Genomic DNA, 23134 nt, shown 5'->3' on the forward strand with positions numbered 1-23134 from the left:
CTGGTTGCTTGTGGTACCACGGCCACGGGATGGTGGAGGTGCCCTACATACCCTGCACCGGCTTATCTCAGGGCCCCAGCATACGGGCCATCCATGCCCCAACACATGCCTTGTGGTAGCAGCACCAACAGCCATGTGCAGCAGGAGCCCACATGGTCACTGGCCCCTTCTGCTTGCTTGTGGCTGCAACAGAGCAGGAGGTTGTGTGGTGTGTTGGTGTCGCACCCATGAGGCAAGGCAGCTGTTGGGGTGTGGATGGGCTGGCTGCGGGGGCCCTGAGGTAAGCTGGTGAGGGGCACATGGGGCAGGTCCCAATCTTGCTGTCAGGCCTGGAAACCATACCAGGCCGTAGGTTTCCAGACGCTGCCACATTTCTCCCCTGAGGGGAAGAAGGGGGGTTGATGGGTATGGTAACATTCTTCAAGCGGTCAAGGTCGGATTGTGTTTGCATCTGCAGAAGGAGTGGCAAGAAGAGGTTTCAAATAAAGTGGAAGAACGTTGGACCATGTGACCGGCAAAGGGGTGGGGTGGGGGACTCTTGGGGTTTGTATAACTGGGGAAAGAATCCGGAAGTTTCAGTTTTGGAATTTCACTCATCGTGTGCCAGTTTCCTTATACTAGTAAAGAACTTTGAAAGACAATGGCTTCAGAGTTTTTTTCATGCAGAAGAGGTTTTTCTGGAACCTTGTCATTATTCCAAAACTGAAACTTCCGGATTCTTTTCCCAGTTATACAAACCCCAAGACTTGCCTTGTGGCTGTGGCACCAGTGCATTGTTCAGCCTCCTGCTCTGTTGTGGCTGCGAGTAAGCAGAAGAAATGGGCCGGGCATCATGTGGAGTTCTGCTGGACAGGATTGCCAGAGCTGCTGCTGTGAGGTGAGGCAGGTGTCGGGGCATGGGTGGCCTGGCTGCAGGGATCCTGAGGTAATCCAATATGAGGCACATGGGGCAGCTCCACCCTCCTCTGCCTTGTGACGGTAGCATTGGTGTGCCACGCAGCCTCCTACCCCACCATGAGCAAGCAGAAGTAGCAGAGGTGGTATTCACTTACCTATACTACTGGTTCGCAAATGTGAGTGTGCACCACCTCCATGCGCAGAGGGTAAAAAATGGAATGTGATGACATCCAGGTGGGTGGGCGGAGCCTCCCACCGCCGGCGCTACCGGATCGCGCGATCTGGATAGAGCCGGACGAATTTCACCACTGAGAAGTAGTAAGCTTCCCATACATGGGGGAAAAAGACACCCCCAAAAATAAGCCCTAGTGTTATTTTGGAGCCTGAAAGAAAATAAGACCTGGTCTTATTTTCAGGGAAACAGGTAGATAAGTAGATAGGTAAGTATATAATTGGTTAGTTCTGAAATTTTTTTAAAATTAAAATATTTAGATTCCACAGAATGAGGACACATTATGCTACTGCACCAATTTGGCTACTCACATTGGCTGAGAGCTGGGTTGTCAATGTGGCTACTTTCTCTTGGGATGACTCCAATTCACGGCGCAGTTTGCGGATTTGCTGAAAAAGAAAGAGAGAAAAGGCGGGAAAGTCAGGAAGCAGGAGGACTGCTGGCTCTCCACCAAAGGTCAAGAGCAGAATAGCAGTGGAAAGTAAAGTGAGGGTGTTACTGTACCTCTGACTGCATCCTCTCCTCAGCCTGGCAGCACATAATGGGGTAGAGGAGAGACAGAGAGGCAGGCAGTTAGGGTGAAAGTAATAGAGGCATTCCCAGGCAACACAAGTGACCAGCCATGCAAAGAACCCAGCATATGCACAGGCATTTTTCTGTTTTGTTGTTATTTCATTCCTCTGCCTCATCTTCTCATTAGACCTTATAATTTATGGCAATATTGCAAAGTATAGTGCTATACAGTGCTACTGTTCCCAATAGTCCCATTTGACAAATGCCAAACCCTCTGTCAACTTTACCTACACTTTCTCTTGGAAAGACTGCAGCTAGAGGTCACCCTTAGGGAAGGGGGAAACACAGAGAAAGTGAAAGATGGGACAGAGTAAATGACGAAGGGAGCACAGCTTACTGAGGAATAAGTTGACGAAGCACTGGAAGCCAGAGACAGCACAGATCCATGAACTGTAATAAAGAGAGAAAGAGACAGACTTGTCACAAAGTTTCTACAACTACCTTTCAGATGGCTTATGATTGGTCACCAAGTGATCCAGTAGGAGTAGCATGGATGGAAGGTAAGATGGCAGTTTGGGGAGGAGGAAGGTCATATGTCCAGAAAGGAGTGGCTCAACAACATCAAGAGTTCACATGATATGGGAAATCGGATCAGAAAACAGAGGCAGCAATTATTATTATTATTATTATTATTATTTTGCTTCTGAATGCTTGGTTACAAGATTTCCTAGAGCAAACAAAAATTCCTGATGAAAATCTTAAGTTTTTGTGTTTCATGCTTTTACTTAGAGTAGTTTTCACTTAAATGAAGATATAAATGCCAAAGTACAGTTGCCAAAGCAGAAGTTATGTTTTTCATGCAACTACAGTACCAGAGATACAAAACCAGTCTGAGATCTAGATGGTAGTAGGCAATCTCCCTCAATGCAACCTCATCCCCGTATCTATTGTGTAAACTGGTACTTTATCACCACTTGGCGGCAGTGTGGTCTCATTTATAGCAGGGGTCCCCAACCCCCAGGCTGTGGTCCATTACTGGGCCATGGCTTATTTAGAAACAAGCTGCATGAACAGCGGGCTGGTGCACATGCACACATGTGTGTAGCTTAACTTGCACAAGTTGAGCAGCACGCGCATATGCATATACCCCGCCCCACTACTCACGAGGCCGGTTCTCCTCTCCCTCCTCCCAGCTGGGCCACCAAGTCGCAAATGTTGAGGACTGCTACTTTATAGTAAAGTGTTCTGGACAATTTGGAAGTGCTACCATATCCCATTTAAAAATATGTCTTAAAAGGGGAAAAGAACCCGTAATAAAGCTAGAAACCAGGTATGGCTCATGCAAGACTGATATATGCAATTCCTGACTACCAAATCCTACTTGATGATACTGGGTATGCATGCATAACTAAGAAAGCAGATGATCAGATTATTTTAATCCCTTACTCTATTTTGCTGTCCCATAAACAAAATAACAATAATAATAATAACCACTCCCTGCACTGCCACCTGCCAGCACAGCTTGTACTCTTGAGAAATTCTGATATGCAGAATTACTGCAACTGTATCCTTGCATCATTATTATAGAGAAGACTCTTATCCTCCTAGCTGGGTGCAGGACTCTCACCATCATCCACAGGGTCGCGGAAGGAGCCCGAGCGGATCATGCCCTTGGGTCGGTCTGCCAAGGAGAGGGTGCTGCCCATGGGGGAGGCGTTGTAGAGCTCGAAGGTGGAGTCATGAGTGGGAATGCTGTTAGAACGGGTGATCCTTGGGGTGTTGGCTGTCGTGGGACTCACTGCAGGAGAAGGGGGCAGGGAGAAGAGGGGAGTCAGAGCAGCTCAAAGCTAGGGATGGGGTCTAGGAAGCAAGGAGCACTATATATGGGGCTAGCAGCCAGGATCGAGGTGGGGAAAGATAAGGACAAGTTAAATGTGCATCACACCTTGCATAAGATCTTTTATCTGCACCTGTGTAGTTGCATCAGTTTTATTAGTTTGACTTGGATTGTTATGGTGATTTGGGAGAATATTTGACTCTCGGGCCTATTTAAATGTGAAATAATTTTCATTGACTAAAATTGATTGACAGATAGTACAGACTACTCAGTACCTGTTAATAAATTCCCATTTAAAAAACTTTAAAAGAATAAATTTATTGCGTCAACAATAAAATTGCAAAAGTAAAAAATAAACTGTATTTTTGTATTAAACTGGAGAGACAAAGAAGATGCAACAATAAATAATATGTGTACAAGGAACCTAAGCTTATGTAGAATATTTCATTATCATTCTATAAATCTTATTACCTTTATCCCTAATTGGAGAACTGAATTTGCTTAAATTTCTCAGGGGGCTCATTGCTTTTCAGTGCACATAAGAAGCAAAATAGACTTGTACCATAACTGTCTGTTTATTTTCATATTTATCTCTAATGAAAAAATACCTATACTTTTCAGTTATGTTCATTTTTTTTTCTTTTTTCAATCACCTCCTCCCCAACCCATTCCCAAGAAGGTGAGGCAGAACTCTGAAAAATAGATGCTTAAAACAATACCAAAGAATTCTACATGTGAAGCAAGAATGCTGCGTAAGATTCTGGGCTCCTGGATCAAGCTAGGAAAAGCTCCCCATACTGACAAAGCAAACCTGAAATCAAGCCTATTGATTTATTTAGATACATTATACCCCACTCCTATTTTTTAAATGACTAACTCAAGGTGGTGATCATACTTAATACTCCTTCCTCCTCCGATTTTCCACACATCAACAATCTTGTTATTAAACACATTTATATGGCTGCCTAACTCATACACTGTGACTTTGGGTGGCTTACAACATTATTCCATATTCTTAGCTGCTTGTGTGCTCTTAGAAATTCAGAAGGCATAAGCTAAAGAAACCATGATCTATAATCTATAACAGAGAACCAGTTTGGCATAGTGGTACCAGGCTAGAAGCCAAAGGACTTTGAGCCCCAGAAAACTGTTGTGTTGATGCAATCGGTCGAAAAGTCAGATATAAAAAATGTATGGTTTAAATTTAGTTTAGTCACATGGGGAAGCTTCTAAAAGCTTGCAGGAGGAATTGCAGAAGTCTCTATATGAAGTTTCACCTTAATCATTATCTCATCCAATTTCAAACAATCTCTAAAAATTTCTTGCAATACGTTTTTCTGATATGAAGCTATTTTTGCATTATGGGTAGGTTAGAAAGATGCTAGAAAGAAGTAAATTAAAGAATAGAATTTGAAAAATGGCATAGCTTCTGTTGGATTATACAGATTTAGAACAATTGACCTCTAAGGTTTCCTCTTCTAAAAAAGCAAAACGAAAGGTGACTAACCAACATTTGTGAGTGGAGTTTTCCCAACCAGTGGCATGGAAAGAGCAGGAGGAGAGGGTAGTTCAGAGGCATCGTCCGATTCTTGCATTCCTCCAATTGTATGTGAGTGTCGCCTTTCCTTGGTCTCTTCCTGGGGTTGGATTTGATACCTGCCAAAATCCAGAGATAGAGAGGGGATTAATGACAGAGACTGGCAGGATTTTGAAAGAAAATAATTTGAAAAGTGCCACAACGATGCAGTTTAACATAATTAATTTAGCCAGTTCTGATTGCATTAGGCAGGGTTTTTTGTTTTACAATTCTCTTCTTGCAAATGTATTCATTTATCGCATTTCTATACCATATGTCTCATTTAAGTGACTGAGGGCAGTTTACAATAAAAACAATAAAAAAATAAGAAATTAATTAAAAATTAAATTAAAACCACTGCCTTTTCTCTATGGGGGATTATTGAAAACTAATGGTGTAATTTTATATTCAAAGAAATCTGTTTAAAATAATATATTGTAATCTAAAATTATAAAATATAATTGACTACAATTGCTCAGGGAGAATCTAATAAATCCTAATTCTAGAAGGGATCTCCAACTTTGGCAACTTTAAAATTTATGGACTTCAATCCCCAGAGTTACTCAGCCAGCAAAGCTGGCTGAGGAATTCTGGGAGTTGAAGTCCACAAGTCTTAAAGTTGCCAAGGTTGAAGATCTCTGTTCTAGTATATATTTGAACTCAACAACAGAAAGAAGTATTTTAAATCGCTATGCACTTGTAAACTGGAGTTTTAACTTTTTTTAAAAAAAAAAAGTTTTGCTCATTCACTTTAAAAATATATTTTTTAAAAAATTATTTCAATAATGCAATTACATTTCAATTGTAACTTTCAGAAAAATAACAAAAGACATATGGTCAGAGAAATAATCAGAATTGATCTACTAAAATCCATGAGAGTTGTTAATCATGGCTAACTTGATTTCAATGAAACTTGATGTAATCTATATCAGAATTACAGTTGGAATTGCTATATCAGATATGATCAAGAACAGAGTCAAGAAGTCAAGGCTGTAATCAAACCTCTAGCATTATATAATTTGAACAGAAAATAGATTATAATTATAAATTACCTTAGTGAATTGATTTGCTATGGCCTTCTGACTTTCCAATGCTGTAGAATCTCTTGTTTGCTGCTTAAGTAATGACTATGCAACTGGCTTATAGTTATACAGCATTGGCATGAGATATACTCACATTTTTTTTGATCTTTTTCCATAAGTAGAGGAAGTTAGACATTTTTTACTATTTTACTGATAATAAATAATAGGTAACACAAAGAACAATTACCTCAGTCCCTTCTTGGGTAACGTATTCCGGTCACGGTTAGAGCTGCAGGAAGAAAAATGAGCAGTAGTGCTTGTTCATTATTTGCTTGAATCCAGCTGTGGTGCCTGATAAGCAATAAACTGATCAGGAATTTTGGGGAATAGACCCAATCAGGCTTCACACAAGCCCAGAGTCTATATTTGCACCAGCTGAATCATGGCAACTTTGCTATGTATATAAACAAAAGAATCATAAACTAAAAATTATGGTGGGTTTTTATTCCTGCATTGGAATGCTAGAATCCTTTTTCATCTCACTTTTTAATTAGATTAAAGGTAAAAACTCCCCTAAATTGAACCTGGTAAACTGTGTTAATTAAGCACATCCTTGTGATTTGTTTGGCTGCAGGGAAGTGATTTGCACTTGTGGTTTCTTAGAGACTTTTTGTTGTTGTTGTTGCTTTCATGTCTAGCTTAAAGCCTTGGTATTCCTCAATTTATAACTGGTTGTTTAATGACAGTTTGAAGATACTATGGCTTGGAAAGAATGCTTTACACTCTGTAAAATATTTCTGGCCATCATAAAATATTGCATCACTCCAGCTCCAGTCACATGACATGATCAACCTATTAGTAGGATACTTTTTGCAAAGTACCCTGCAATCATGTAATCACCATTTCCAGTCTTCTCTGCTGGCTTCTCCAGAAAGTCAATGGGGAAGCTGGCAGGTTGCAAGCAACTGTCACCTACCAAAGGTTTCCCCTCCCCTCCATGAGCAGAGAGAGTGAAGTGAGAAATTCTTTGTTGGGCTGCAGAAACAAAGTTTGAATCTTCAGAATCTCAGTTTGAGTTCCTTTCCACACATGGAAAGTGCTGGTGTGCTGGTGAGTGCTGGTGAGATGGAGATGGGATCTTTGTGATCTCTGCCTCTTCTCTCCATTCCAGTGCATGAAGTCCCTTCCATGCAAGGAGAAAAGCTGCCTGCCTTCCTTTGGAGGCAGCTCTTTTATTCTGTCCAATTAATGACCTATATAGTCACTCAATGACTGCAACTGGGAGAGCTAAAATTGAAGTTATTGAGAAAAGCAATCACATAGATTTTTTTCTTAACAATCACTTTATTCTGCGACTGAGATTCCAGCCCCAACTGTGGTCACAAGTTGAGGACTATCTGTAGCCTCTCAGCCAAGAACTATCCAGGTCTAATCTTGCTTCACTTTTACCAGATTAACCAAGATTGGGTAAATGGTGCTACCTACTTATGAACTTATCTATTTTTATTTGTACCCACCCTTTATTATTTTTATAAATAACTTCAAGGTAGTGAACACATCCAACATACCTTCCACCTCCAATTTATCCACAACATGTGAGTTGGGCTGAGAGTGAGTGGCCGAAAATCACCAAGCTGGCTTTAATGGCTAAGGTGAAAGGTCTCTTTCTAAAAGTTCTTATGGAACACTATCATGAAAAATATTCTCCCCATAGCAAAGGTAACCCATTTCTCTTCCTTTACCTTTCCAGATGTGTAATTCTTGGGCTCCCAGTCCAGGCCATCTCACTGGATTCTTCCTCAGCAGCAACAGGAGGCGTAGAGGCAGTGGTAGGTGCAGCAGTGCTGCCTACAGAGAAGGCATTGTGCAGGTTCATAGGCATCTGTAAGGATTCCATGCTCCTGTGCAATCCTGAAAGCTTGGAATACATGCGGGTTTCCTTGGGGATGCTGTAGCCCCCCATGAGCTCCAGGCCCTGGGAGAAGCTAGCAGAGTTAATGTTAAGGACTGGAGCAGGGCTTGGTGTAAAGCATGACGTGAGATGGGTGACCACATTTACAGTCGCTGGGTGTGACTCTTGCAGTTTACCACTATGCATCTGATGGAGATCATTTGACGAAGGGAGATCTAGACTGTTAGAGTTCACCTTGTCTAAGTTTGCCAAAGAAGGGGCTTTTACATAGCTTTTGGCAGCTGACCTGCAAAAGAGGACAACAGTATTAAGACAAAGTTTGGTATAGTGTTTGACATTGCATGCCATGATCGCTTCATGTATTGTGAAAACATTATATCTAGCGCAAGTACATTGAACATTTGCATTTGATATAGAGAACAACAACTTTAAGCTATTGTACATTGACACTTGTATACAAATCAAATGCCTCAAATTCACTATCCTGTTGATTTGGGAATATCAGGATCATAGCATATTTCAGTAACTGAAGAATGTTTTCCTTCAGGAGATATTCCCATTACCTCAAGTCATCCCAGTGCAATCAGAACTCAGATCAGACACTGAGTTACACTTTTAAAAAATTAAGGATTTACAAAGAAGAATTCAAACTATTAGGCTCTACAGCAGGGCTGTCCAACTCCCGGCGCAAGGGCCGGATGTTTCATGCCCACACCTGGTTTAACGAAGGGCGGAAAAGTCCTGATACATCACATGACACCACCATGATGATGTGAGTTTGACACCCCTTTCTACAGCAATTCTGAATCACAGGGAAACCAAAGAAACCTGTTTTTTCAGTCAGGCCTTTGGTTCATCTAACTTAATACTATTAACACTAATTGGCAAAAGCTTGCCAGAATTTCAGACAGAAATGTATTCTATTGTTAAAGATTCTGAGAGATTACATCTTGAGTTTAAGTTGCCTACAATATTTGCTTAGCAATATATAAAATGAAATATGCACTAATTAATAGTCTGGCCAGATATTCTAATAGTCATATTTGCAGTTTAATAGATGCAGTGCCTGAACAATAAGCAACAATTCTGTTTTGCAAGGTACTAAAAAGTGAAATGAAAGAATTTGTTGTATACTTGAACTATGGAATGAAAAAATAGAATATCCTATTATGACTCAGTGGACTTAAAAAATGCCACATATGCTTATGATATATAATTGAAATTCATAAGAAAATGGTATTTCATGCTTATTAGAGCATGAAATTAGAGCTGTGGTGGCACAGTGGTTAGAATGCAGTACTGCAGGCTACTTCTGCTGACTACTGGCTGCCTGCAATTTGGCAGTTGGAATCTCATGACGCTCAAGGTAGATTCAGCCTACCATCCTTCCGAGGTTGGTAAAATGAGGACCCAGATTGTTGGGGGCACTATGCTGACTCTGCAAACTGCTTACAGATGGCTGTAAAGCATTTTGAAGCAGTATATAATTGCTATTGCTATTATTAAACCTCGAAAAATGGTTCACAGTATCAGATTTTTATGCTAAATATAGGAAATATTTATCTTTTTCTTTGTTGATGATAGAACATTTATTAAATTTTACAGTTTTAAAAAATAAAAACTGTTTTTTAGTATTCCATAATCTCATATTACCGTATTTTTCAGACTATAAAACACTCTGGACTATAAAACGCACCTAGCTTTTGTAGAGAAAAACAAGGAAAAAAATCTGCCTCTGCCTCCCAGCAATTTGCCTCCTTGCAGCAAACAGCAAACAGTCTGGTCAGCTTCAGCACAGCCTGATTTAGCAGGAGCAGCAGATTGGCAGTTGGATCTGCCTCCTGGAATACCGCATATCAGCTGTTCCAGGGGACTGCCGCCGCTGCCACCTATCACCTCCTTCTTGTGTCCCCTTTTCAGCCTCTGTGAGTCCTGTTTTAGCCCATTCCAGGCAGCAGGAATAGGCAGTGCAATCCCCACCACCTAGAATGGGCTGAAAATGGGGCATGTGGAGGCTGAAAATGGGGCGCACAGAGGCAAAAAATGGGATGTACAGCTGAAAATGGGACGCACAGAGGCTGAAAAAGGGGCACACAAAGGAGGCAGCAGTGGCAATGGGCGGCGATGACTGTGATGGTCAGTGGTGATCCCTACAGCTTGGATCAGCTGATAGGCAGTATTCCGGGAGGCAAATCCAACCACCAATCAGCTGCTCGTGCTAAATCAGCCTGCACTGAAGCTGACCAGACTGCTTCCTGTTTGCTGCAAGGAGGCAAATTGCTAGGAGGCAGAGGGCAAAGGGGAGGGGGGACGGGGGAGGCAGGGCTTCAGCAACATTCGCTATATAAGACACACAGACATTTCCACCCACTTTTTGGGGGGGGAATTGTTTTATACATTGAAAAATATGGTACTCATTTGTAATCAGAATTCTAAGATTCTTTTTATATTAGCCAAGTTAGATATTCTCTCTATATAAATGCATTTAATTTTTTTTGTAAATGAAAAAAATCACCATTATATCTCATTACATTATTTTTAGTCCTATGGTGACTCTTACTGAGTTTGCTCATAATTTTGTTTTGATCAAGAATATTAAAATATAGTTTCTCTGTTTGTGAGTTCCTCAAAATTTGAGGAACTCTGCAAAGTTCCTCAAACCTTTTATACAAATCACTTATTTAAGTATTAAAAACAACCAAATTCTATTAAATTTCACTTGACACCTTAATCTCATTTCATGAAAAACAATTAATGAGAAATCTTTAGAATTTAGAAACTGACCCAGATTCAATCTTGCAATCTTTAGAATGCTTGTTCAGGGAATCTATGGATCCACCTAATAGACATGCCACCTAGCCTATGTTTATCATGCTTTATCAAAATATCATATGTATTTTGTCTGAGTCATGGCACTTTGTTCTAGTCATGGCACTCCAGACTCCATTATTTTGTTACCACAGCATTCTTGAATCAGAAAAAAAGACAAAACAAAACACTGATCAAATGACTTTTTCCCCCTAGTAACTAAATAACAAAAGTAAACTCACCTTGTCTCAATATGGACAGGAAAGAGTTATTGTGCCTGGCAGACTATGAACTACAGAGTACTATCCAAGAACGGAAGGAATTATTCACTTGTCTTCATATTTATAATTGCCTTTACAAGCATAAATAATTGTACAGCTAAAATTAATTGCAATTATGTAATTGCCCTTACATAAATAATTGTGTACTGAAGCATCTTATTTTTTCAAAACTGCTGTTCCTACCTGAGGGGTGTTGGCGGCAGCTCAGCCTCTTTTGCAGGGATCTGGTGGCCACTTGGAGCTTTTGGGGTGCTTTCAGGGGAGCCCATGCTCTTGAGTGAGACAGAGTCAGAGTCTAGTGCCACTGCTTTGGCTTTGGCCTTCTCCTTCTCCCTGTCAGTCTGATTCACTGGCCCTGGGGTGCTCCTACTTGCCCCTATTTTAGAAGGTTCCTTGAGGCGTGAAACAGAAATACCCCCCTTGGCACTGAGCAGGCTGGGATCAATGTTGCTGCTGACAGGACGTGGGCCACTTCGTCCACCAGTGACACTCATGGAGCTAGATTTGGCAGGGCGTGGCAGGCTCCGGTACTGGATGTTGGTACGGGCCCCTGGCGCCATAAACCCAGGCTCCCCTGCATTGGAGACATCCAAGCTCGTTTTCCTGCCATTGACGGGTTTCACAGGGATACTGGAGTTCTTCTGGACCTTGCCAAGTGTAGCTGAGCCACCAGCTTGCATCACTGTAGCTGTACCAGTTGCAGGAGGGGGTTTCTTGTTGTAACCAAAGGAGCCAGCCGTGGTGGTTCGTGTAAGCCCAGAGGGAGGTTTCTTGGCATCTGAAAGCCGATCTCGGCCAGCATCAGAAGATGAGCGTTGCAGGCCAGCATTTTTCACAAACAGTTTGTTTTTGTCTGTTGCTTTTGCTTCAGGCTTACCTGAGAAAGGGAAGGACTGATCAGGAAACAACATTTGGAATAGATACCGAAAAAGGTGTGCCTTTACACAGATCTTTGGATAATAAAAAGAAGTTATTTCTATTTTATTAGATATCTTATTATTACATATTATGCGTGCACGCACACACACATTATATATATGTTTGTGTCGGTCGGTCTGTCTGTCTGTCTGTCTGTCTATTTTGCTTTTATTATTTTTACAAATAACTCAAGACAGCAAACATATCCAACATACCTTCCTCCTCCTATTTTCCCCACAACAACTCTGTGAGATGGGTTGGGCTGAGAGAGGGTGACTGGCCCAAGATCACCCAGCTGGCTTTCATGTCATGGTCAAGGTGGAACTTGAACTCATGGTCTTTTGCTTTCTAGTCAGGTGCCTTAACTACTAGACCACACTTACCTTTAGCTTGAGTCAAATTTTGCCCATTGGCCCTCCCTCCAGATAGCCAAAACCTATTTCTGTCCCTTTCCATTCCCCAAGCCCCATTCCACAATATGAACCTAATCTACTCCCATAATCATGGCAGGTCATCAAAAAACCCGATATACTGTAGTTGCCTCATTGGAAACTTGTTGCCTTGAAATGCTGGGTGCAATGTGATAGAGCAATTCTTCTGGAATGTCAGGATAGGATATGTTCTTATTTGTGTATGTTTGTGTGTACTAACTACAAGGCACAAAAGAAGAAATGAGGTATAATTGCCTTAATATTCAACCAGAAAACAAAGACTAACTAGATTAATTTTGTAATTTTTTACCTCAAAAAGAAAGAAAAATAGATGTTTGCCACGCTAGCCCAGCCTAATTGCTAAGCTCGTTTCCTTTGAGTGGAAGATAAATAATTTACTCAAATCGGACATTTTAGAGTTCTGGGTATCATATATGAGCTTGAAAGCACTCAGATAGAAAAGGTAGAGTATAAGATTTTTACAATTAACAATATCTTGTTGATAATTCACCTCTTTTATCTCCTACAAAAACCATAAATGGTCTATATGTAAACATACAGCGTATTCAGATATGAGCATAGAGATACCGTAATAGAAAGGAAAGGTGTTGCCATGTTTGTCTACAAGTATCAATTACTCATGATTTAGTTTGGTGAAGTGGTTAAAACATCAGGCTAGAAACTGAGAAATTGTGAGCTATAGCCCTGCCATAGGCAGAAAGCCGGCTGAGTGACTTGCAGCTAGTCACCTCCTCTCTTTCCTAAGAAGGACGGAGTGCTTCTGAAAAACCTTGCCAAGAAAACTGCAAGGACTTGTCCAGGCAGTCTCTGAGAATTCGACACATCTGAATGGGGAAAAAATACTCAGATGTAGTAATTGTTGCAGTTGCAACATTTTTGCTCAGAATAGCTTTTATCATCCATCCTTTGGATTTCTACTGCTCTAATCCTTCAACCATAATACTCAGTTGTCATGCTGCCTAAAAGAGAATAAGGGATAGAGGGTTACAGAATGTAGTAAGAAGGTGGATTCCCAGGAAAAGGAGTGTGTGAGAAAGAGAATGAAGACAGCCCTTCTCTAATAATTTACAGACTATATTGTAAATGCAGACAGTACTGTAAAGTGCTTAGTTTGGCAAGATTCTGTCTATAGATGTGACAAAAGAACTAAGCTTGGTTATTTTTTATTTGAGACTTGACTTAGTCTGAAACATCTGAAGAGCACCCAATTGGAGGTAGCTGGTTTAAAAATTCCTAATAATAATAAAACGACATAACTGAATAGTTACTGAGGAACAGCAGTAGATTCAATAACATATTTCTGGCCTTATTAGTGCCCTAGAAATAGTCATGCACTCCTGCTTGGATTCTGCAGACAGATGGGAAGCAAATAAAAAGTGTAACAATATAATTTCAATGACAATCTCACCTGCCACTTTCAGAGTCTGGGCTGTGTGAGTAATGGGGGAGGTCACTGCTACAGGTGGTGTCTTGCCCTTCTTCAAGGATCCTGGTGGGCCCAAACTAACAGGCTTTTTCAGCTCCCCACCTTTGGCAGGAGCTTCATCACAGCTTTCAGAACGTTCCCGTCGCCACTTGGAGGAACTGTGCTCCATTTTCAGGCTCCCGCTGTCATAATCCATCTTCTTTTGGGTCTTCTCCTCTGGTTCACCATACCAGTTCAGCCCACTCTCTGCCAATGACCGTTTCTCAGAATCTGTGCGTAGCTGCAGGGCAGAAAACAGTGTCAAATGTTCAGAAAACAGTGACATTTCAGTCTTTCCTTCTGTGATACTCCCCAAGTTTACACACTCATCCATCTGGTTCAGAAATATTGTGACTTAGTGGCAATAAGTCATAGGACCTCACTCCTATATTTCTAAATAATCCTCTTCACAATGGGCATGCCAGGGGATTGCCTGCATTTAAAGCACATATTTCACTGCTCAGCTGCAGCCTTTATACCATCAAAGCCTCTAAAGCCTTTGAAAGCACTGATTTGAAGAAGAGAGGTCTGCAGAGGTCTTGTTTTGAAAGGCATATAGGCCCCTCATGCATTGAGAGACAGAATTCAGAGCAAGCACTTAGTTTTTGCCAGATTTACGTTCTTATCCATCACAATAGGCAACATAACAAATCAGATGAATACAGACAGAATGGTCAATGTGGCCTACATCATGCATGGTTAATATTAATCTTAATGATTTCAATGCAACTACTGTAATTGTAATTAGATTTAGATCCAATCCAGTATTTTAAGAAAAGATGCACAGATGAAAGAAGAATTAAAAAAAAAATTCCCCTCCCAAATTATTTCACAACAAATTAAACTTTTTCAATGGCAGCTGACTATGTTAAATTAAAGAACAATGAATTATAGGGAAAAAATTGAATTTGCAAAAATAATTTGCAAATAAGCCAAGAAAATGCATAATATGAAGAAAGAAAAAAAGGAGGAAATGATATTAAAGTTAGAAAATGGAAATACTGTAATAACAACAGATAATCGAAAGATACAATAGCACTAATTAATACTACTTCAGATTATATAAAGGAGAAGAAATTCGCTTGGCAAAGAGTGGTGAATATTTAAAGAAACAAAATTTACCAAAGATCCTGGAAAAACAGCAACAATTAATAATTCACCTATTACAATAAGGATTTTGTGAAGCTATAAAAAAGGGCAAAATTGGGAAAGACCAGGCAGTTTACCAGCCTCTTATTATAAACATTTTGAATATGAATCAGTACAATTATTGCAAAATACACTGAATTCTATTTTGCAAACTGGAAACATACCACATAGTTGAATGTAGGTCAATACAGCATTAATATCTAAAGAAGCTCAAGACTTGACTTCACCAAAAATTATTACCTGATATCATTATCAAATAATGATTTTAAGTTATTTACAACAATTTTAGCTGAAAGAATAAAGATGGTTTTATAGGACTTTATTCATGAAAACCAAGGGATAATTATTAGAAATATATTAGCTATTTTGGAACACTTGGAACAACATAATGTTGCTTTTCAAAAGTACTTTCAAAAGCCCCTTTATGAGGCAGACTGATGGATGGATGGATGGATGGATGGATGGATGGATAGATAGATAGATAGATAGATAGATAGATAGATAGATAGATAGATAGGCAGGCAGGCAGGCAGGCAGGCAGGCAGGCAGGCAGGCAGGCAGGCAGGCAGCACCATAATTTTTGGTCTACCTACCGCTATGGCAGAGTTCCTACGGGAAGCCGTGGGGGTGGAAGGCAGGGAATTGAGTGAAGAACTAGCATTGAATTCTTCTGAACTGAGATTGTCTGAGGCATCACTGAGGCCACTGCTGATGGAACTACTTTCATCCCAACTGTAAGTCAGAGAAAAGATAAATGATTAGCAACTTTTAGCACAGAGGTACTGCTATATAATCAAATGCATCTGCCCCACTCAATAATGTCCTGGAAGAGAAACCAAGGAGTATCAACTAACAGTTGCAAAATAATAAATTGATCTACAAACAGGATGTTCCATCCTACTTCCTAAAACAAAAGCAAAGATAAAGTGGTAAGATTGGATTATAACTGTTTAGTTTAATTAAAATCACCCAGTATGAGCCAAATCTTAGTAACTAGTCCGAAGAAAAAGTTGCCAAAGATATTGAATGTCCCAGGCCAAAGAGCTTGTGTTCTGAATCAGCTGCGTTTCACCTGGTCCTTCCACGAATATTGGATTTCAGTTCCAATAATTCCCAGCCGCCAAATATTATAATGAGTTGGGATTATAGGAATTAGTCCAACACATCTGGAAGGCATGACACTAAGGAAGGCCATGCCAGACTACTTTATTTATAGTTTCATTGGACCTTAGCATTCCTTTATTAACTTAGCTAAGTAAGGTAGGCCAAACAATGCTAAGTGGCTTGCTAGTTTCCATTATTTCCACTGCTCATCTAGGAGGGGCAAAGCTTATTCAAAATGCCAACTCATGCTGTGTGTGTGTGTATGAGTACACACACACACACAAAGTAATAAGGCAAATTGAATCTGGTTTGATTACATTGCAATAATTATCATTGCAATTTAATCACTAATACAGACAGAAAACATTGAGAAATTCTACCTAAAAATTAGGAATGGCAAGTGGGAGGATGATGATGAGGAACTATTGCCAATCTTTCCACATGGGACAAGGAGTTCATGAACACCCTGAACAGGAAGAAGCGTCTTTCCAGCTCAGAGAGGCTGACAGGAGCAGGTGCTTGGGGGAAGGAAAAGCAATGTGTCTGTTTGTTTATCTCCCTAAAAGGCTTCATTCATCTCTTCTGGTGTTTTACACATTAAACTCCAAGATGATTAGCCCAGATGCATTCAAATAACTACCCATGTCTGAGCTGCTCTTTAAAAAGGCAAGCGTTCTAAACATGCCCATGTGTCCTGCATGAAAAGGGCTAATTATCAAAGGGGTTAATTACTTGCTTATGGGTCTATATTTAACATACAATATTGAGAGGAAAGAAAACAATCTGATCACATTAGAGAGCACACTTTTAATGTATGAATGAAACTATCACACATCCAAATATCTTCACCAACAACTTTGAATTCACCAAATATCTTCACCAACAACTCAATCATTATGTTCAGCTCTCTGTTCAACCATTCAGCAGATGGTGAATGCTTGAGACTGGGGGGGGGAATTCTAAATCAGGAGACAGTGTAATGATTTGTTTTCATTTTTTAAAAATTAGCAAACAACTTACAAACAGAACAAAAGGGAAACAATTCCACCATTTACAAAGAACAAGTGTGGTAAAATGTTGTTCCAGATGTTTTTGAAATTTAACTGTCATATAACATGCTCAATAAAGTCCACTAATTACCTTGTTTCTGGAAAATAAAATTTACTGATTCAATTTTATTTTACAGTGAAACCTTGACTTAGCAGACCTTAATACAATGGACTTTGAATGCAATAGATGAGATTCTGATTGTATTTGCATCATTTTATATCATGTGTCTATTTCCATTACAATCCAAAAAGTACACCTTGATGCAAATGATGTCGATTATGTTATTTGCATGATGACAGGATAGAGCTAAACTGTAATTAGTTTTGCTTAGTTTTAACTTCTAGTTATGAAGTAAAACTATAGTTTAATATAATCTGTTAACATAGTTGTATTGTAAGCTAAGGTTTTAGCCAAAGATATTGAATGTCCCAGGCCAAAGAGCTTGTGTTCTGAATCAGCTGCGTTTCACCTGGTCCTTCCACGAATATTGGATTTCAGTTCCAATAATTCCCAGCCGCCAAATATTATAATGAGTTGGGATTATAGGAATTAGTCCAACACATCTGGAAGGCATGACACTAAGGAAGGCCATGCCAGACTACTTTATTTATAGTTTCATTGGACCTTAGCATTCCTTTATTAACTTAGCTAAGTAAGGTAGGCCAAACAATGCTAAGTGGCTTGCTAGTTTCCATTATTTCCACTGCTCATCTAGGAGGGGCAAAGCTTATTCAAAATGCCAACTCATGCTGTGTGTGTGTGTATGAGTACACACACACACACAAAGTAATAAGGCAAATTGAATCTGGTTTGATTACATTGCAATAATTATCATTGCAATTTAATCACTAATACAGACAGAAAACATTGAGAAATTCTACCTAAAAATTAGGAATGGCAAGTGGGAGGATGATGATGAGGAACTATTGCCAATCTTTCCACATGGGACAAGGAGTTCATGAACACCCTGAACAGGAAGAAGCGTCTTTCCAGCTCAGAGAGGCTGACAGGAGCAGGTGCTTGGGGGAAGGAAAAGCAATGTGTCTGTTTGTTTATCTCCCTAAAAGGCTTCATTCATCTCTTCTGGTGTTTTACACATTAAACTCCAAGATGATTAGCCCAGATGCATTCAAATAACTACCCATGTCTGAGCTGCTCTTTAAAAAGGCAAGCGTTCTAAACATGCCCATGTGTCCTGCATGAAAAGGGCTAATTATCAAAGGGGTTAATTACTTGCTTATGGGTCTATATTTAACATACAATATTGAGAGGAAAGAAAACAATCTGATCACATTAGAGAGCACACTTTTAATGTATGAATGAAACTATCACACATCCAAATATCTTCACCAACAACTTTGAATTCACCAAATATCTTCACCAACAACTCAATCATTATGTTCAGCTCTCTGTTCAACCATTCAGCAGATGGTGAATGCTTGAGACTGGGGGGGGGGGAATTCTAAATCAGGAGACAGTGTAATGATTTGTTTTCATTTTTTAAAAATTAGCAAACAACTTACAAACAGAACAAAAGGGAAACAATTCCACCATTTACAAAGAACAAGTGTGGTAAAATGTTGTTCCAGATGTTTTTGAAATTTAACTGTCATATAACATGCTCAATAAAGTCCACTAATTACCTTGTTTCTGGAAAATAAAATTTACTGATTCAATTTTATTTTACAGTGAAACCTTGACTTAGCAGACCTTAATACAATGGACTTTGAATGCAATAGATGAGATTCTGATTGTATTTGCATCATTTTATATCATGTGTCTATTTCCATTACAATCCAAAAAGTACACCTTGATGCAAATGATGTCGATTATGTTATTTGCATGATGACAGGATAGAGCTAAACTGTAATTAGTTTTGCTTAGTTTTAACTTCTAGTTATGAAGTAAAACTATAGTTTAATATAATCTGTTAACATAGTTGTATTGTAAGCTAAGGTTTTTAGCTAAATATTTTGTAGGATATAGCCATTAAAGCTTATTCAACAAAACATGGTTAAACAGACTTAACTTTAATGTAATATATCATGGATGTCAAATTCGCCATGTCACGTTGATGTCATGTGACGTATTGCGACATTTTTTGCCTTTGTGAAACTGGGGTGGGTGTGGTCTGTGCATGACACATCCGGCCCACGAGCCGCCAGTTTGAGACCCTTGTAATATGAACCCACTTTTGATTTGGGAATTGCATGAAAATAGAGGTAGCTTCTCAAATTGGTGCATATCCCAGTCTTAGAAAATAATAACTACCCTTTCTCACCAAGATTCAGTCTTAAATGTGTTCAGTTAAAATATATGCTTTATGTACATTGATTATTATTAGTGGATCAAATTTGAATTATACAAAATCATCACAAAAGCATCTTGGATGTGTTAATGGGGATTCTTCTGTTGAGCTGTATTATGTCAATAAGGATAAAAGGATTAACAGAGGTTTAACTCTTTTGTCCAACTGTTGGCATAAAGATGAGGACCTAAAATATCACTGTAAAAATGGGGGGTCATTCTAGATTAATTTTACTTTCTTCTCTCCAATCACATAGTGGGTAGAAGTTGGGAGAAGGAGGATGAGGAGTGAGTAAGCCTCTAATTCTATTGATAGAAATGCCAACACTGATAAGGCAAGTGCAAAATTGATAAAATATTGTTTTGCTTTAACAATTTAAAAAGGAACAGGAAGTCAAAGTGCATAGGGCAATTTTCTCTGAGATAACAGGCAACTGGTTCAGCTACATCACACAACACTACTTAGGAGCTCTAGGTCAGACAGAAATTCAGTAGATAAAGAATTGCCCATAACTGACTGCATCTGTGCCCTGGGGAAAGCTGTACCAGTAATTTGTAGTTCACTTAGCTATTGCTGTAAACATTGTGTTTCGAAATTTAAACAGACACAATGAACCATAGCTGATATAGGGGGAGGGGAGAGAGTCGAAATAACTTTTAACAATTCATGGATAGTTCAGAATAAAATATCCAACAAACCCATTTGGCTAAGAATTCAACCTTTGTCTTCACTCACAGATCCTGACTATACAAACCTATTTTGTTTTCTACGTTTTTTTCCCAAGGATTTTTTAAAAAAATAGTCCAAGAGTAACAGGGGAATTGGCTATAAATATTTTGCTACAGAATTTGTCCTCCAGAAACATAACAAGTGATGGTGAGAGGACTAGCTAGAATAACATCTCCTTGACATGGCACTTCTGCTTTATACAGAAAAATAATAATAAAAAAGATTATTGTTCCATAGATCTTTCTGTGTTTCTCTTGTAGTTATCAGACCATTCCTGCTTCTGTTTGCTGCCTTTGTCTGATCTTGTTCTGGAATGGGGTTTCAGCCAGGGAAGTTGGCACAACCCAATCTTTCGACATCTGATGCAAATTGTACCACCTGGATTAACATGCATATTATTATTTGGGAAGATTTCACACTTCCCCAAAGCTTCCTGTGCAAAAATGTTATCAAACTGAATAAAACTGTCTACATAAATTATGCCTAAAATAAAGGAGAATACAGTACTAGCTGTTTAGGTCGTGCTTAAATATAAACTGGTATAGATTTTTTTTTTAAATCATAGATTTTAAATTGATCATAGATTAGAGACTGTTGTCAACATCCGTGAAATAAATGTTTATTCACATTGAAAGAGATGAAACCCGGGACCTGAATAAAGCTTCATCTTTTAATCTTTGACTAAGCTGCCCAATTGCAGTTCAAAATATTCATGCTTATTTGCAAGGACTCATCCCTAGATGCCACTGACTCTTCCTCAGGCAACAAATAAGTCTTGCTCATGAATATGATGCAGTGAGTTAAAACAGCTGAGCAGTAGGGACTAGGACTGAAGTGGTAGACGCAACAATGGATTTCATTTACCTGCTCTTTAAATTCTTTCATGGTTTATAGCCAAATGAAGTCAGTATTCTAATAAATACTCCGTGTAGAATGTAAGGGGTACATTCTGAAAATTAAACAATCTGAAGGCCTCTTTTAAGAATAGAATAGAATAGAATAGAATTTTATTGGCCAAGTGTGATTGGACACACAAGGAATTTGTCTTGGTGCATATGCTCTCAGTGTACATAAAAGAAAAGATACGTTCATCAAGGTACAGATTCTCAAGAAAATCCAGATTCTCAAGAATAGAATAGAATAGAATAGAATTTTATTGGCCAAGTGTGATTGGACACACAAGGAATTTGTCTTGGTGCATATGCTCTCAGTGTACATAAAAGAAAAGATACGTTCATCAAGGTACAGATTCTCAAGAAAATCCAGATTAATCCAGATTCTCAAGAAAAAATAATTTCTGACGCATATGTTCTGTAGCTTTTAACACAGCTAACACAGTGGTCCCCAACCTCCAGTCAGAGAATGGTACCAGGCGGCCCATTGGGAACCAGTACGCGCAAGTGCCTGGTGAGCTTGCAAAGCTTCATTTGCACATATGTGGGACCTAGGTTGTACATACAAAACCATCCCTACTTCCTGCCCCCACTGCTGCTGCTGGTCCATATAACCAGAAAGGTTAGGAACTGCTGCTCTAACAGGCATTATTGCTAAATTATTATTATTGCTGGGCAAATTTACTCTATCTCAATTTTTTAAAGCTTTATTCTCAGAATTATAGGCCCTACCATAAAAATGATTTAATATTGTATATCAAGGATTTTAAGTTCTTTGTATTTATAATTTATGAAGTGACTTTTCTATAAATAATTTTTTTGCAATAATTTTTTTTTATTATTTGAGTTTGATTTAGCTGGGTGAGTCCATGCGCCCATCAATTAAACAATGTCATCTTGCAGGATGCAACAAGCACTTCTACTCTCCTGCAATTCCTGTTCTCAAATGAGAGATTTGAGCCCTTCCTCACACTTTTATTATATATTCTGTTTTGTATTACACTGGGTTGTACAACTCAGACCATAATCTCTTAACAAAACCAGGTGTCAGTCCTAAAACAGATGAATAAAGAAACTCTTAATACTTAATATATAGTGGCAGGAATGACTTTCAACAAAACTTGATCTAGGAACTTTTGTCAAATTGGCTCTGTGGTTTTCTCATACTCCAGCTTCTGTAATGTAATTAATGGAAGAGAATCTTGCTGATAATACCCTAGCAGACCATGTGTAAAAGCCCATCTTTTAATCTGTCAATCAAGTCACCTCAAGTAAAGAATGCTGCTCAGTCATTGCATTGATCTAAAGCTCTAGGCTAGAATGGCAGCTACCACTTATGCCCAAAGTCCATCTTCACAGCAACCCATGGAATAAACTCCTTCCAACAGAATAAGCAGCGCCTGTTTTCAGGTCAGTGCTTCACTAGGTCAATAATAGCCCGGAAAACATTTTAACAAGTCTAGAAGAGGTATTGGGCATAATAATGATACAGTGATTTGAGCACAATTTTCCCAAATAGTAAAGGATAAGGAAAACAAGATCATAAACTACAAGTTATTGCCTCCTCTTTGGTACTTTAATGTGAGGAATAATGTCAAACAATGCCATGAGAAATCCCGTGGCTGCACGCCAATTTAGGAAGTTAGAGAAAGAAGGGAATGCCAAACCACAGCTTCTGGTTGCCAAAAATATATGTAGTCATGTAGCCACTAAAGTAAAATAGATGACACACTTAGCAACCCTAGTTGAAACCCTGGTTAAGCAACACTGGATGTCACAGGGACTGGGATGGGACACTATTAAAAAAGACCAAGCTAGAGTGTGAGAAGGGAAAAAACATAAAAGAAGACAAGTCATCCTGTGTTTTTGTCCATAAAGTCAAGCTCAATTCAAAAGAAACTTTAACTCTTAACTGGAAAAAACATGAAAGCTCCAGGGTTAATACTCAACAATGAGCAAATGGTAGTTCAGAAAAAATAATCAGGATT

At 39.2% G+C, this 23134-nt stretch overlaps 1 protein-coding gene across 9 annotated transcripts in view; it reads right to left on the reverse strand.

Moving 5' to 3' along the window:
• NAV1 (neuron navigator 1) overlaps window positions 1–23134 on the reverse strand; it is a 282699-nt gene that overhangs the window by 29965 nt on the left and 229600 nt on the right. For 6 of the 9 annotated variants that reach the window (XM_058174441.1, XM_058174440.1, XM_058174446.1 and 3 more), the window contains 10 exons: window positions 15656–15794; window positions 13857–14154; window positions 11262–11955; window positions 7820–8275; window positions 6325–6366; window positions 4987–5135; window positions 3270–3440; window positions 2040–2092; window positions 1634–1657; window positions 1441–1518 (listed from right to left, as the gene is read on the reverse strand). In XM_058174441.1, coding sequence (XP_058030424.1) covers window positions 1441–1518; window positions 1634–1657; window positions 2040–2092; window positions 3270–3440; window positions 4987–5135; window positions 6325–6366; window positions 7820–8275; window positions 11262–11955; window positions 13857–14154; window positions 15656–15794 — 2104 coding nt within the window. The remainder of the gene's footprint in view (window positions 1–1440; window positions 1519–1633; window positions 1658–2039; window positions 2093–3269; window positions 3441–4986; window positions 5136–6324; window positions 6367–7819; window positions 8276–11261; window positions 11956–13856; window positions 14155–15655; window positions 15795–23134) is intronic. The other 3 variants (XM_058174444.1, XM_058174443.1, XM_058174445.1) reach the window with 3 other exon arrangements.

The sequence above is a fragment of the Ahaetulla prasina genome, chromosome 3 (genome assembly GCF_028640845.1).
Source record: "Ahaetulla prasina isolate Xishuangbanna chromosome 3, ASM2864084v1, whole genome shotgun sequence".
Classification (NCBI taxonomy): Eukaryota; Metazoa; Chordata; class Lepidosauria; order Squamata; family Colubridae; genus Ahaetulla; species Ahaetulla prasina.